Source organism: Wasmannia auropunctata, unplaced genomic scaffold (genome assembly GCF_000956235.1).
Source record: "Wasmannia auropunctata unplaced genomic scaffold, wasmannia.A_1.0 LD334669.1, whole genome shotgun sequence".
Lineage (NCBI taxonomy): Eukaryota > Metazoa > Arthropoda > Insecta > Hymenoptera > Formicidae > Wasmannia > Wasmannia auropunctata.
This window is the reverse complement of record NW_012028221.1, coordinates 43,217-59,529: the sequence shown is the minus strand read 5'-3', so window position 1 is coordinate 59,529 and position 16,313 is coordinate 43,217. Positions and strand designations below refer to the sequence as shown.

General features: G+C 37.4%; 2 protein-coding genes across 2 annotated transcripts in view; one reads left to right on the top strand and one right to left on the bottom strand.

Annotated features, from left to right (window-relative positions):
- The first annotated feature begins 1,161 nt into the window (after positions 1–1,161).
- Positions 1,162–16,313, top strand: part of LOC105458127 (T-complex-associated testis-expressed protein 1-like) — a 37,535-nt gene continuing 22,383 nt past the window's right edge. Inside the window, exon 1 of the mRNA XM_011703201.1 lies at positions 1,162–6,722. The gene's annotated coding sequence lies outside the window, so the exon portion shown is untranslated. The remainder of the gene's footprint in view (positions 6,723–16,313) is intronic.
- Positions 4,770–15,918, bottom strand: LOC105458130 (Kv channel-interacting protein 1-like). The gene is made up of 6 exons (XM_011703208.1): positions 15,911–15,918; positions 15,737–15,852; positions 15,594–15,664; positions 11,107–11,379; positions 9,822–10,114; positions 4,770–9,378 (listed from the first exon to the last, which is right to left on the bottom strand). The coding sequence occupies exons 1-5, from the start codon at positions 15,916–15,918 to the stop codon at positions 10,067–10,069; spliced, it is 516 nt and encodes a 171-aa protein (XP_011701510.1). The 3' UTR covers positions 4,770–9,378; positions 9,822–10,066.

Sequence of the window (16,313 nt, the reverse complement as noted above, 5' to 3'; positions counted from 1 at the left end):
AAAAAAATCGTACAACGCTCAACATAAAAGCAAATTAAAGATAAAGATTCACTCTTTCGAAAGCTGTAAACTGCATTTGCATGCGATTTTTAATTCGCGCCATGGGACTTGTTAAAGTTCGTAAAAAATTTTGAGATTCGTCGGATCTCCTTTTCTATCCGTATAATTCCATGAAAAATCAGTAGGATCGTTTTCTAAAGTACCGATTTGAAAAGTAGAGATTTTAAGCTGTAAAATGCTTTTTGGAACATCTCGATACGATTATTTTTGACGAAGTTACACTCTCTTGAATTTTGCCTATTTTTGGAGGGTAGAGTAAGTGATGCTTCAATTTTGTTGAGAAGTGTATTTTACCTTTGCATAAAACAATGCATATTGCGAACTAAAACGAAAAAAAAATTATAAATTTTGTAACAATTTTATATCATAATATATAAGCGATTATGTAAGCATAGTATTGCAACTACATTATTTATATATTATTAATATATTATTGCATATATATTTTTTATTCTAATAAAAAAATTATTATTCTAATAAAAAAATATACAAAGAATGTGATAATCTCGTTTCATTTTCTGTTATACTTATATTTCCATTAATATTTATATTAATTTATATTTTTACATCTAAATTGTTTCTTTATTATGCATTATTAAGTGTCTGATAGGAAAGTCAAGAAGACGGGGATTTTTAATTTGATATATTTAACATTTATTGATATAACCACCCCAGTGTGGAAAATCGCTAACAATACAATGATATTTCGCTTATTGCAATCTCTTTTTGTCTCAGTAAGTCTAATCGCCTTAAGATATAATTAGAATGATAACACCGGAACACCACTCTCGCCTCTACTCGTTACGATTTGATTGAAAATGAATCGATTTTACGCGCGGGGACAATCGGAAAAGACTATCGAATTGCGCCAGTAAAGTAATTAACTTGCAGTCGTGATTTGCACGTCGTGCGTCTGTGTCACACGACTAATTGATTTATGTGACAAATTCGATAATGCGCTTTGCAAGAATTAGATATATCTAGTAGCAATGATTTTCACTGCTGTTTTAAGCGGCAAAGTTTGTGCTAGCTAAATAAGAATATATATAATAAAAACAATATGATGCATTTTCGACTAACTCTTCTATGTATATATGTATATACATATATACAAATAATTAAAATTTTTCCATAAAACACAACAAAAGTGCAAATTCATGAGACGCTCGTTTCAGCGTTACACGTAGTCACGTGACTTCGACTTTGACGCTATAGCGTCAAAAAAAGAAGCTAAATTTTCTCAGCTTCAACGTCAAATCCTGTTGTTGTTTTGTTCTGAAAATTTTAGATACGAATGATACGATTGACGTTAAATTTGATGTTACCGCTTTTCGTGTAACCCAACTATAATCACGTAATGTTGACGCTAAAAATGAGCGCCAAACGTCAGCATGAAAAGGCACCTTAACATTCGCCAGATAGAATCCATTAAAATAAATAAGATTAAATAGATATGATTGACTTTCAATTAACTTCATAAACTGAGCGAATAATGATGCTATATATGACAAAAATATTCTTTTCCCATTTTGGTACAACTCATTTTATCATTTAAAAATAGTGCTTGAACTACATCGGTATTTAACTTTGAAATCTTGTGCGTGATGTAATTTGATGTTTGCTCCTTATTTCTAAAACTAAAGTTAAAACTAAAACGTTGTAATCCTGGAACAACTCCTTTTTGCGTTATACTATAAAACCTATTACTATCACAATGGTGGTTAGAATAATTTCTAATGGGTCTCCGTTTCGCAAAAGTTACTACAAACGTGAACGTGATCGTAACTTTTATAAATAATTTCTAATAATCTCTAATCGGCCTTTGTGTGAGTTTTTGCAAATTACTGGCGAGATGATCATTAATTTTTACGAGGCATTTACGAGAGCTTTCAAGACATAAAAGCACATGTTTTTTATAAAATATATCTAATCAATTGCAAGAAGAATGTATATACAAAAAGGCCGAATCTAATTTATAAATATTTTTCAAATGCCCTCGTAAAAGAAGGAAAATCGTGGATAGAAATAATCTTGAAATCTGTGCAGATGCACGTGCTGTTTAAAAAGTTGAATTTGTTATAAACGGAAATAAAAACGTATCGCGCGCGAGAAGAGTTTTCGAAGATTCGTTAAAAGTGTGTGTTCCAAAAGAAACTCCACCTATATCCTGTCGTAATCTATAACTAGAGATTACCTATCGCGCGTTAATGTCGTTAATTAGAAACTACGTATGATGATTTACAGATTGGCAGTATGAGATATAATTAATGCATTCTGCATAATCACTGTAGTAATGTATTTTGTATTATCACTATAAAGAGTAACAGATCCGAGCCCGAGGAAGGACGCTCACGCTAATCGATCGTAACTCTAACTGTGACTTCACTATAAAAAAGTGCTTCCAAGCTCAACAATTGTATCGTCTCTAATATAACCAGTGATATTACGTAACGATCAACTATTTTAATAAACTGCGACATCCTTTTTTCACGAGCAATATTATTAGTATATTATTCGGAGGCCATCCGGATATTTCGAGTTACAACATATTTCTACACTCGAATAATTTGTGAAAACTTCCGAAGTGTTTCCGTATAATAAAAATTATCACAAATGCTAAAAAACGCTGCGAAATAATGCAGTTAAAATCTAAGCAATATCTAAATTAGTTTCTTTATAATATTAATTTTCTCTGTTCTTTCCCTTAAGCCAGTTCAAACGAATTTCCTACACAATAAATAATATAAATGGACAAATCGTATAATTACAATTATGCAATTACATAACTGTGCTATGTGCACGTTTAATTATAACTGGGCTGATAATCAGTGCAAATAGATTCGAACGTCGAAATAATTCGTTCAAATATCGATGACCTCCGTCCAATAGTTCCTGTTGACTATTTTATGCGCATTTACGTGAATATTACGCTTACAACGCCGTTTATCAGTGTACGTAAATCGGGATGGAGACTATCTCCGCGCTCGCTAAAACTGTCCCTCGCTTGAGATGATTGAGAGAAGGAGATAGATAATGACTAAGTAATAATAATACTCTTCGACAATATTTAAGTTTAAAGCCACGCAATTTTTTTTTACAATATCGTACGTAGATCTAACGTCTTCTAAACCTTAAGAAATTGACTAGGTTGTCGCTCAGTTAGATTCCTAGCTATAGTCCCCCCATCCCCCTCGTATATTTTTTTTTCTCTTCCCACGTGTCTTTTGGGAATTATCGCAATTGATTCGATTTGTTACGCATTTCTTTGTCGCTCGTGGTTCTCGACAGCCGAAAGTCGATCACAAACGTACCCTCCAAAATTAAAAATCAGCGTATCAACATATTAATCAAGGATTTGCTTATTAAAACGTATTTGCTAAAATCGAGCCAATGATATGACATAACTTTAATGCACGTTTTAAAGTGTATACAGGGCTGTTATTCGAAAATATATCATCATCCTTGCGAATTAAGTATTGACCTTAACTTAGATTTGCAATCGATTATACCTACATTTATTATACCTCTTCGTATTAGCTTCGACGCAACTTAATTGCGTTTCAACCTCTTAGAGTCATATTTTGCAATCAAAAAACATTTTGCAAGTTCGGCGATTCTGTTAGAGTTCGTGCGAAATATAAAGTTTAATTCATTAGAACCAATAATCTCAAATAACTTGTCGTTTCTATTCCGTTTCTTTTAAATGATTTACCTTTAACGTATGTCCAGTGCTTGATATAATTAAGTTTTACTTCTCTAGGAACATTTCACATTTTTATTTCAAGAATTTATTACGTAGTATACATCAGTTAGAAGTTAGAAGCAAGTAGATTTCAGTTAACTCTGCTTCATGTAAAATTCTGTTTTTCCAGTTTATAATTCATAGGCATGTTTCTTTTTAAACATCAAACAACGCGCGATCAATTATATTCAAAATTAAAATCTGTGTTCATGAACATTTCTAGGTATATTAGTGCAATTATTTTTATTTTTATGCTTTTTTAGTATTTTGTTAGGAATTTTTGTGCTTTTTTCTTGCTTTCATAACGAATTACAATAACGAATTGTAATCAGCAAAAATTACTGATCATTACAGGAAATCTGCGTAGAGAAATGTTTTCGCGAATATACTTCGTGTCTCATAAAAGGTAACAAAAATTTATAAAAAATATACGGCATCCCGTGTTTGTACAGTTTATGCGCATAGATATAGTCATCCGTATTGCGATACGGTACAAAAGCAAAGGGAGGTGCCAATTTGCCACGATGTTTGCTCGTGTACAAGTAAATTAATTTCGAAATAGTGTGGGGAGGGAAATATAGCAAAAGTCTGCTAGAAAAGTTTTCTCGATATCTCGGATCGATATCTCAAAACGCGTGCTCGCAGTGTTTTCGATTTATGTTGTAACATTTTACGACGCACATTGAATATCAATCAACATGTATGGCAGAGATTTAAAGTATAGGTACTTCCCAAAAAACGTGTTTGATTATACATATCCCCGTGGCTAGCGCTACAATGTATAAATATATACATCGACAAGACCGTAGGAAGATGTATATAATAAATGTGTATCGCGCCATCTTCAAATTGAAGTAATCAACGCGATCCCGCTTATCAGACAAATCGTCATTTAACATCTTGAGAAGTCGCAGAACGGCATTAATCGCACCAATTTAAAAAGATACGCCACGTTCGTATATCCTAAAGAATATAAATCTTCCGTCAACAATTATCTCGGCGAGATTAATCGCAGTGCAGATTTTGCACCATTATGATCGCGCGCGTTAATGTTGCTAGATTTCTTTTTTTATTTTAATTATATCCTTCAATCTTGTGAAGGGGCCATTAATGTGATAGTGCTTACAGAGATCGAGTGTCCAGCATAAAAGCAATCTACTTAATTTTGTACATTAAACAATTTCTGATATAAATTAACGCTCCTGATATAGAGTAACGCGTCCTTGATTGAAGAAACTGTTTGATGTTAAAAGAAGTTCCTATAAATCGATCGGTTTTTTCCCCTCGTTTTTTACAACTTTCTGTAAGCGTTCGCAGATTAATGGTCGACATTGTATACACGCCCTCATTCCAAGTTCGGTCCTAACACTTGATGGCGATAAGCTTCTTGTCTTCTGCGATCACATCAGACTCGAGGTGTAGCATCTCTATATAAGGCAGTACGAGGAACAGAAGGATCATAAAGGGAATTACGAGAGAGTATCAAAGGAAAAAAAGAAGAAGAGGAAAAAGGAAAGAAAAACTATATATTCGCCATCCTTCGCGGAGCCATTTGAATCATGTTTTATACATTTTCTTCGTATCTTCGAATCCAAGGGAAATACTTTATAGCGCTAGAAATTTCGTATGATCAAACAATTGGAATATAATTGTGAATTTCAAGACCTTAAATTGTACAGACCGTCTCAAACACATTGAACAGTTCAAACTATTCGATCCGTTAAAGCTAATCTCATCTTATAAATCTAAAACGGAACAAACGAAAGTTTTTTTTGTTTGCAACAATTATTATTTTTGTTCAAACGTTTAGCGATGTTCGAGCTATTCGAGCAGCCGAATCTTTAAACTGATCAACTTCAAACTTGATCGTTAACTTCAAATCGTCCGAAGTTTACACTTGATGGCGATAGCTTCTTCTTGTCTTCTGCGATCACAGACTCGAGGTGTAGCATCTCTATATAAGACAATACGAGGAACAGAAGGATCATAAAGGGAATTACGAGAGAGTATCAAAGGAAAAAAAGAAGAGGAAAGGACAGAAAAACTATATATTCGCCATCTTTCGCGGAGCTATTTGAATCATGTTTTATACATTTTCTTCGCATCTTCGAATCCAAAAGAAATACTTAATAGCGCTAGAAATTTCGTATAATCAAACAATTGGAACAGTGCAAATTTCAAGATCTTAAATTGTACAGACTGTCTCAAACACATCGAGCAGTTCAAACTATTCGATCCGATTAGAGCTGATCATGGAGCTGATCTCATCTCATAGATCTAAAACGGAACAAACAAAAGTTTATTTTTTTGTTTGCAATAATTATTATTTTTGTTCAAATGTTTAGTGATATCCGAGCTCTACTCGAACAGACGAATCTTCGAAATAATCAACCGTCAACTTCAAACTTGATCGTTAACTTCAAATCGTCCGAAGCTTATTCATTTTGACTTGATGAGCGTAACTTATTTGAGTCTCTCGTGCCTGAGTCTTAACAAGATTTAATACTTAAGTGTTCTCAGTTTCCGATGACTTATCTTCTACGTACATACGAGACCCTGTGTCCTAAACAGATCCGATACGTAACTCAAGAACTTACAGCTGTTCTCGAACCGCAATAGAAATCTGCGATCTTGCTGTTATTGTTATTAAGTCGTTGATTAGTCGTTATAGAAACGCGTAGGGCGTAGCCTAGCAACACGCGTGTGTCGTTCCTGATTTCCCGGTGAAAGCCATCGCGGGCCGCAGCGAAAAGGTTGCTCGTTTCCGTCGCTCAGCGACGATACTTCCTCTCCGGGAGGTAAGCCGCGCACTTAATAGTCGCTAATTCACCCGCGACGAGCACGTGATCAAAGACGACCGATCAACGACGATCCGGCTTGATGCGAAACATCAACGGTGGCGGACGATACTTCCACAAGGGTACGTGTGGATTGTGATCGCGTTACGTGTGTTTTTTTTTGTATAGAGCGTATCGACGAGACGGTGCGCATTTTGTTTTCCGAGAACTGAATTCCTCTCCAATCGCCAGTCGTGGCGCGCCCGGCGACCGCGCACTTAATTGCGAATTTATATCCTAAATTACGGTGTATGTATATATATAAATCGTACCGTATTATTTCTCGTTTTATATACTTAAGTAACAGCTAACTACGGTAGCTTTGGTGTTTCATTGTACGATTTTGATAATCCATAAATCGCCACACGCGCTCTCTCAGGCTTCCGCTACTCGGCTAGTCTCTGACGTATATGCCCGCACGCTTGCACGCCTACGACTCGCAATAACGGATACATTAGAAAATCGATGCTTCCACGCACGTACACACCTACAACATGTTATACGTTATGAACGCTTACGAGGAGCCGAGCAGGCGATCAATATCTCTTGTCATTGCTTCAATATCGGTGATACGATTGAATGGCAGATATTGCGGAACTATATATCGCTAAGGAAAAGAGTATCGGGGAAACACGGGATTGATAAGAGCCGAAGGTACTTTTCCGATAAGCGTATACGTGTATACGCTCCGCGTACGGTAGATCGATGGCAGAAGGAAAAATTCACCGCAGGTCCGGGATGGCTGGTATTGATTTTGTTAATACGCGAGTATCGGCCGGTGGGTATGCATTTTGTATATCGAAAAATTGGCCATACCAATCACGCCAGCAGATATATTGAGTGCCTGCGCGGCCCGATTAGAATCGATTGGGTCTAGAACCTAACAACGAAAGTACGTATGTGTGTGATATCTACGATCGTCAACGATCGTGCGGACTAACAATTTAATCGAGGGGAGACCGACGCGCGTAGCCATGTTAATCAATCATCCTCGCCGTTTGCGATGCATAATCGTTACGCGACCACGCGACATCGTAATGAGCGGTCGTAACTGAAGAGACTATGAAGAGATCAACGGGTGTAACAATTATGCAAAGTGTATGAACCAAATGACAGACGCTAAAAAAGTTCGCGTATATATTATACATTATACAGGGTCCCCCGAATCATCTGAGAAGCCGAACAAGAGATAACGCGGTAATGGCAAGATGCACTCTGTATATATAGCTATATGACTTTTTTTAAACAAATTAATATTTTTCCGAATATGTAGAATGATAATCTACAATGAGAATAAAAGTGACCTAAAAAATCATGTTTTTGGGCCCTCGATTTTTAGACTGCATTGTGTGCCAAATGATACCTTATAATGAGACATTAATTATAGAGAAGTTTCAAGTTGAGATGACTGTTATCAGAGTTAGAGGAGAGGGAGGGATAAAATCAAAGTTTATTATAGAATTATCACAGGTTTGCGAGGTCCGGTATTTTAAGAAGGTTGATCTAGCCGATGAAGGTTGATCGCAGTTATATGTATATGACGCTCGTTTTTTTATTATTAAAAAATCGAGTTCGCGTAATAAGTGACCCCCCCCTCCAGCTGTGAAAACAATTGTCATCTCAACCTGAAACTTCTCTGTAATTAATATCTCATTAGAAGGTACTATTTGGCACATAGTTCAATCCCAAAATTAAAGGCCCCAAAAAAATGGGCGAAAAGACCTTTTTTTGGGTCACTCTTAAAATCTCTCAACGTGGAAAATTCTTTTCTTTTAATAACGCAATTGCGCGAGGTACTGTTTATCACTAGGGAGAAGACGCAATCAAATATGACAAAAAAATTCCAAATAAACCACACAATCCCCCCGTGAGTGAGAAAGAAAATCCTGGTAACGCGAAGTCGCGCGATTCTTCACGGGCCTCTTTTTAGCAAGCTTTTTAGCATCTACATATCATAGAAACAGAATTGTGCAGATGTAATGCGGAACGTTCGAAACTGGATGCGACATTTCCTCCCCAAGTGACCTATAAATAATTTTCTTTTTTTTTTTTTTTTCGGAACAATTTAGAATCCGCGTTCCCTCGCGCTGCAATTTCCGACTCACAACCACGCATAGCACCGCCGTTTTTCCCTCTTCCTTTGTCGTCGTCCGAAAATCCCACAAATTTGGCACGAATTCGTGATACCAGGTTCTTCCGATCGCGGGATCTCCACGCGGCAAGTCGCAGAAAGAAAGTGGTCAATTGCATCTTGTTCGGGCCCCCGACCGGGCATCTCCTCACTTTCGAGGACGTCCTTTTCTTAGACGCCGTTCTTCACATCTAAGAAATCGCGACGTAGGTGCCAGGTCTTCTATCTCGCGTATTAATAATACAGTTTTGACTTTGATCGAACATTCTTGCAACTCCGCTGCCAGAGATCGGCGCCAGTTGTCGGGTCTGCGATTGCCAAAATAACCCAGCGATCGTTGTTGCGGGATCGTCCGCAAGATGTTGGTAGAAGAGCGGCGATCTCCACGCTGTTCCGCGTGTTGTTTTCGAAAGCGGCTGAGTCCCCGCTAAGCTCCGCTCGTCGGCGAGAGTAACACCTTGCACCGTGTCCTCGTACTGCTTTGCGCAACGTGTATCGCAGAACGAAGGGGGAACGAAGGTGTCGGGAAAGCCGCTCTTCTCTCGATTCCACAGATTTAGACCTTGATTGCTACTCTACGTCGCTAGGAGCCGTGTTATCGCGTTGCCCTAAAAGAGAGGAAGATCAAGGCCTTAAACCATAAGAGGCTTTGATCGAGAGAAAAGATCTTAAAGATAATAAAAAAATATTTTTAAAAAAGACTGAAGTTCTGGAATAAAAATAGATAGCGAAATGGAAAAATAAAGCGATCAGTTAAGTAGACTTTAACATTTAATTCGATGCTGGCAAAATAACCGTCACAAAAGAATCAACAAAAATATCATTCTCCAAACAAATTTTCGCCGAGAAGAAAATTATCTTTTAATTGAATTCCACGAGAGATCTTCGAATTGGCGAGTTCGCTACATTCCCTAGTTATTCCAGTATCTTCGGTTTTCATAAGAATTACATTCGAGAAGTGCCTATCTCGCTCGAGGAGGAGAGAGAGCGAGAGAGCTCTCGGTGGTTCGGGGAGGGCAAGTATCGGGAAATCTAAGCTACGGCGATTTACCTTCAACAAAAGAGCGGCGCCTCCGGTTGGTTCCACCAGTGGGCGGCCAGGAGTAGATAGAGCTCTTGATCCTGGACGGTGTAACCGGGCGGCGGCTGAGAGGGCAGAGGCGGCGGGATAGGCGGCAGCAGGGAATAGGACGGCGGCGGCGGCGACGGGGACAGGGATTGCGAGAACGTTGTCGTCGAGAGCGGCGTCGGCGGCGTCGCGGTGACCGCTGCTGGAGGCTCGTCCTTAGCCGGAGATCAAAGCGCGCAGTCGAACATCGCCAGCGACCGTGTGATCACATCGTCCTGCGATCAAGTTTACATCGACTAAAGACTTTTGCGTCGTCTGCTTTCCCTCCCGGAAATTCTAATCAGTTCTAGGCTTAGCGCAAGACGGGGCGCACGCCTCGCCCCGAAACATTATTCCGTTATCGACGAGAGCGGCGAACAAACTACAAACAAGCTCGCGCAAGCTCCGTAAACATCGATTAATCTCCGCTGTCCTTATTTTTGTTTCTTGCATACGTGCCTCACGTGCCTCGCCGCGAGTTCACGTGCATCTATTGTCGGCGCAATACACCCGTATGCATTTTTGTGTATGTATTTCCATCGCAGCATTAAGACTCGCGAGCACGAGGAGTTACAAATTGCAAATATTTCACGAGAAATTGTCTTGTGGCCGCATACACGTTCCAGTAAAAATAGCTCTACGAAGATATTTTAGTCTTTAATATCGAATGATTCTGCCAAATTTAATTTCCAAGAATTGTAAGTGGATAATGTATTTCTCGGTTAAATATAAAAGGCTATTAATTCAACAGAAATATATATACAATTCGACAGTTAATTAACGCGATGTATAACATGGAAAATTATGAACTCAATTCAAAAAGAGGGAATCGTTCCAAGTCTGGTCTGAACTGAGCGAGTTGAAACTATAGCTAAAAGAACACCCGGCAGATCTGGGACATTTAGTATATATACGTACGTCTCGAGGAACTTGGCATTCATTTGCGAAAGGGAGTGCATACAGAGTGTCCCAAGTTCACTATACCTTCTTCTATTCAGACTTAAACTGAACTGAAGTTACTATTAAAATAGCCCGGTCCGTCAATATGGGAATTACACATGTGACACACTGATAGCAAAGACGTTGAAGAAAAGTCAGCCGTCTCATCGGAATTTCAAAGAGTCTACTTGTCGCAGAGACAAAAGGGAGCGACGCGACGATAGAGACACCCTATACACTTTCCATCTACTATATACTTGATCGTCCGTAGTTTCACGGCCAGACGTACCTTCAAACAACTCTCGATAAACTCCTCGATCGTGATAACGCCGTCCTGGTTGAGATCGAGTTTCTTGAAGACCCTGTCCAGCTGTTCCCGCGCCTTTCTCTCCTCCTCGGCATGATGCCGCTTGCCCATGAGCTCGTGGACCGCCGTCACGACTTCGCCCAACTCGCCCCTGGTGATGCAGCCATCGCCGTTTATATCGTACAGCTTGAAGGTCCACCTCAATTTCTCGTAAATGCTGCCCCGCAGCAGGGTCGACAGCGTCACGAGAAGATCCTGCAATCCCCGGGATTGTCTAGAGTTGCGCGCGACTTTAATATGAAGCGCAGCGGAACGACCGGTCCTCTCGAGTGGGTCCTCTCGAGTGGGTCCTCCCGACCAAATCTCGTCCGAGATCGTCGAGATCGTCCACTTTGTGAATTCCACGAAAATTGAAATAAAATTTCACGATTCGTCGGATAACGAAAAACAGTTCGGACGTAAATGAATATAAAAAGAGTGAAAGACGCAAGGAAAGCAGAAAACCAGAAAAAAAGTAACTGTTTCTTTCAAATGAATGCTCGGTAACATTTTCCGTCATAAAATAAAGGATTGTAATAAAAAAAGGATTGCAATAAAAATGCAGTAATGTTAAATAATTTAATTTGTAAAAGTATTGTAATATAACATTATATTTAAATTATGATTGCAATAATAATACAACTACTTTTGAGAATAAAACAATATATCTTGTAAACTAAAATTTAGGCCAAATTAACTGTCTTTTAAATAAAATTAAATAAAATTATCATGATTTCTCTGATTTTGATAATATAATAGCAATATAATATTTTATAAATTATATACAGAGTGTTTATATACAGAGTCTTAAATATGAAAAATTTAATAGAATATTTCTTCGCTTAATTTATGAAAAAAAGGTCTATGAACATACATATATTCTAAAGTGCTTTATTTTTTAAATACAATTAGTGTGTGTGTGTGTGTGTGTGTGTGTGTGTGTGTGTGTGTGTGTGTGTGTGTGTGTGTGTGTGTGTGTGCGCGCGCGCACGCGCGCTACACACAGTTTGTCTGAAAAGTATTTTAAACTTTGTTTAAGAATTTAATTTCTTTTGCGATTTTTCTAATTTTATTTATTAATTATTCTTATTACATTCCACTTGAAGTAATGCAGTTTTTAGCAATCGTAGAATTTCTAAAAAATTTTTATTAATAAATTTCTTTTAAAATGGAAAAAATGACCTTAATTACCTTCTGTATCTCATAATTTTCACACAAAAAGAACAATTTTGTTGAAAGATCTAAAATGTAGCTGAATACAAATCTGAGAATAATTTGTTAAATCATCAAAATAATTATGTTGGAAACTCAATATTGATGAGCAATGCTGTAAAAAATTTTAATATTCTAGCAATCAGTTTGAGTTTTTAACGTAATTAATTTCAGGTCTGTGTCCAGCTAAATTTTAGACTCTTTCAACAAAATTATTCTTTCCGTGCAAAATCATATTAAAGTGCTGTCCTTTTAGCTTCATTTTCACTTTCGTAAAAAGAATATAATCATAAGAAGCTGTGTCAGCTGAATACGATGGATGGCCAAGTAGGAATGACTTGGTTAAAATACCTTTTGAGACTAATGTTCAGATCTGTGTCCAGCTAAATTTTAAAATCTTTCAACAAAATCATTCTTTCCGTGCAAAATCGTATTAAAGTGCTGTCCTTTTAGCTTCATTTTCACTTTCGGAAAAAGAATATAATCGTAAGAAACTGTGTCAGCTAAATACGATGGATGGCCAAGCACTATAGGACTTGGTTAAAATATCTTTTGAGACCATTGTGCTCGTTTTTTATTCCATTATTTTTCTCAACGAGCATCAAAACGTACTCTCACTTTTGGCGTCACAGCAAATACATAATATAACATAGAAAAATGCAACTCTATACAAAGTTAGAAATAAAGTTTTATAAAAAATAATTCCGTATTATTAACTATTTCAACAAAAAACTTTAGTTACATAGCCTGTAGAAAAAAGTTCGAACTTTTGAAACAGACCATGTATATAAATTATATAAACTAAAGCAATTTACTGCATTTATCTATATCTAGCAATATATTGCATAGTTGTTATACAACTACAAAGTGAAAACTACGTCATTCACGGTTCATGCATATTAAAAGAAAAATCTGCAATGATACAAAAAAAAAAGAATCCTTTACCTATGACACAAAGCATCGGCGAGGGAAATTAGTCAAATAAAATGGTGTCCACGTGTCTCGGGTATATTCGAGTTCATGTTCTAACGCGAGTAGCGCGTTGGACCACTGAAAGCTTTAATAACGCGTGCCGATGCTCGGCATCAAGCTGCCTTCGTTGCCTGCCGCAATAAATTTTCTGTATGACCGCGGAACATTCGCGCGGAATGACGGATGATCAGCCGTGGATTCCCGTGAGAGCTTCGCAGGCGCATTTGCCTTCCTCCTCCTCGCGCGACCCCGTAACCGATGCATACCGGTGCATACGTATATATCTCGCGTTTATCGTAAAAACGATTAATTATTCATCCGACAGACGACTCGCTCAATTGGCGGTCGACCATCCCGGCTCGTCGATCGGGCTGCGCAACGTGGCGGCGGCCCGGGGGGTCGTTCGCGTGCCGCGCCATTATCGCGAAACGCGGATGTGCATCGTCCGCCCGCATAAATGCATCGGCATTTGCGTTCCGTTTGCCGCAACTCGCCGAAATTCGTCCCACCGAGAGAGATTCGTCGCGCTCGCGAGAGTTTCATCCGCGCAGTAATTATGTACGACCGGAGGACCGTACCCGCAGGAATCGCGGCACAAAATACGCATCGAATTAAGCATGGGCCTAAATACATGATCAAAATTTAATCAACGCCGATTGATGATAATAATGCACTAGATTTAAAATTGATATATAAGTTGTGTATCGCGGTATAATTAAATAAAACGCTCGTATATTATTTCGGCTAGGTAATTTATTATTATTGTGTAATTAATCGTTAATGATGAAGCTACTATCCGAATAAATAATTCCTTTAAATAAAATGTATGATTTTTACTTTCCACAAACTATACTTTATGTGTATTCGACAATCGATTAGAGTACAGCGAAGTAATTTAAATAATTTCAAACTTTTTGAACAATTTCTCGAAAAATAATAATTTTATCTTTAAATTGAATATGTAGCAGAAAACTCACATGTTTAAAGAATATTTACCCAATACATGAAAAATTATTCTTTATCTTGAGATCAACGTCATTATAGGATTTACCTTTACAATTTTAACTAAAATTAATTTTGAGGGGTAATTTGAATAACATTGAAAACAAACATTAATATTACAATAAAAACCAAATCTTATATTTAAATGTTTTTTTGAACATTTTATTATATTTTCCAAATCAAATTGAACGCAAATTAGAAAAACATAAAATGATCATGTTAGTCCCAATATTTTAAGTACGACGAACATAAATAAACTTTTTAACATTAATATTATAATAAAAGTAAAACATTATATTTATCTATTATGTTTTAAATATTAAATTGCACTTTTCAGACAAAATTAAACAGAAATTAATAAGAGAACCTCTGGCTTCGAGATATTTAACTCTTTCTAAAGTTTTCTAAAACGTTACTAAACACAACGGGATGCTCAATAGAAGTTCTAGGAACTTCATTGTCACCATATTGGTTTTTGTTCAGATTGTACTTTTCTGTATAAAACATGAAATAGTTATACAGCTCTTAAAATCGAGATTACACCATCAATGCCAGCTATAACGGCTTGCTCTTTCTGCTCCAATTCAATCCAGCAATCTTTTTTTATAATGCCTAGTATAATGAAATTATACTTAATGTCTAGTATAATGAAATATACACGGACAGAACGATTTTACTGGAAGATAAAAAAAATCTGAAAATAATTTTTGTTAGAGCACCATCAAAATATTTTGTCGGAAATTCAAAAATAATAAGCATTGCTGTAAAAAGTTTTGTATTCTAATAATCAGTTTGACTTTTGAACAAAATTATTTTGATGATGCTTTAATAAAAATTTTCAGATTTTTTTTATCTTTCAGCAAAATCGTTCTTTCCGTGTATCTTAAAATCTCTTATTTTTCTGAAATTCTTGCAAATCTTACTATTATCCAAATCTTCCTATTGTTCAAATTACCCCGCTGTACCCTACATAAGTACGCAAATAAAATAAAATTTATTTAAACATTTCTGAATAATTGGTTCATTTCGTCGGTAAATGCACGCGCGATAACATTTAGAAGCTTAATACACGCTGAGGAAAATTTTCTCGCACAAAGGATACGCGACGTCGAGACGAGGACACACGTGTTACGCGCCGTCATTCGAGAGCGAAGATACACGCCAGCGGACATATCGGCCAATTTAAAATTAATGAAAAGACTACATGCATTACATGAGAGACAGACAGAGAGAGACTTAATTACCCTGAAGCTGATGGCCCCGTTGCAATTAACGTCGAAGGCCTTGAACACGTAGTGGGCGTAGAGACTGGAGTCTGCAATTCGCATGAGGGGTGGCCATTAACTAATTACGCAAAAACGTGGGCTGTTATTTAATTGGAACTCACTGCCGTGCGGGAAGAATTTCGCGTAAATGTCCTTGAACGAGTCCTCGTGCACTACTCCCTCGGGACACTCCTGGAAAAAAAGAAGGAAAGAAAAAAGGTCGTGAAAAATGATCGTGCTCAGTTCCGCGAGAGAGTTTTATCAGGGCGAGATTAAGCGACACTCTATATATATACGTATACATGTGTAGCGTATATATGTATATTTGCCGACGACCATTTGTTCGGACGAGCAATGCTATTTTGTGGCTTGAAAATATGTACTGGTGAGACACCGATGACTCGTTCGTCCATCAATAAAGCGCACAGAATAACATTGGTCGCTTTAATGCTCGTGGCACAATAGATCGCGCGCACACAGAGGCAAGAGAGAGAGAGAGAGAGAGAGAGAGAGAGAGAGAATTGATAAAACCAATTGCATAGATAACAGTTTTATCGATCCACCATAGGTATTCTCGTATCTTCCCCGTAGTAAGAAATAGCATATCGAGGCGGCGAACGTATCGTAAATCATCACAAGCAGGAGGGGGGGGGGGCGTTTCTCGCGAACTCTGGTAAAGTAACTCTTGTGTTTTTCATT

Bases quoted from the DNA above. Each gene is read 5' to 3' on its own strand.
- LOC105458130 (XM_011703208.1), bottom strand. The intron at 15,665-15,736 runs GTGAGTTCCAAT...TGCGAATTGCAG, and splicing joins GAAATTCTTCCCGCACGGCA to ACTCCAGTCTCTACGCCCAC. The intron at 11,380-15,593 runs GTAATTAAGTCT...CGGGGATTGCAG, and splicing joins ACGGGGCCATCAGCTTCAGG to GATCTTCTCGTGACGCTGTC.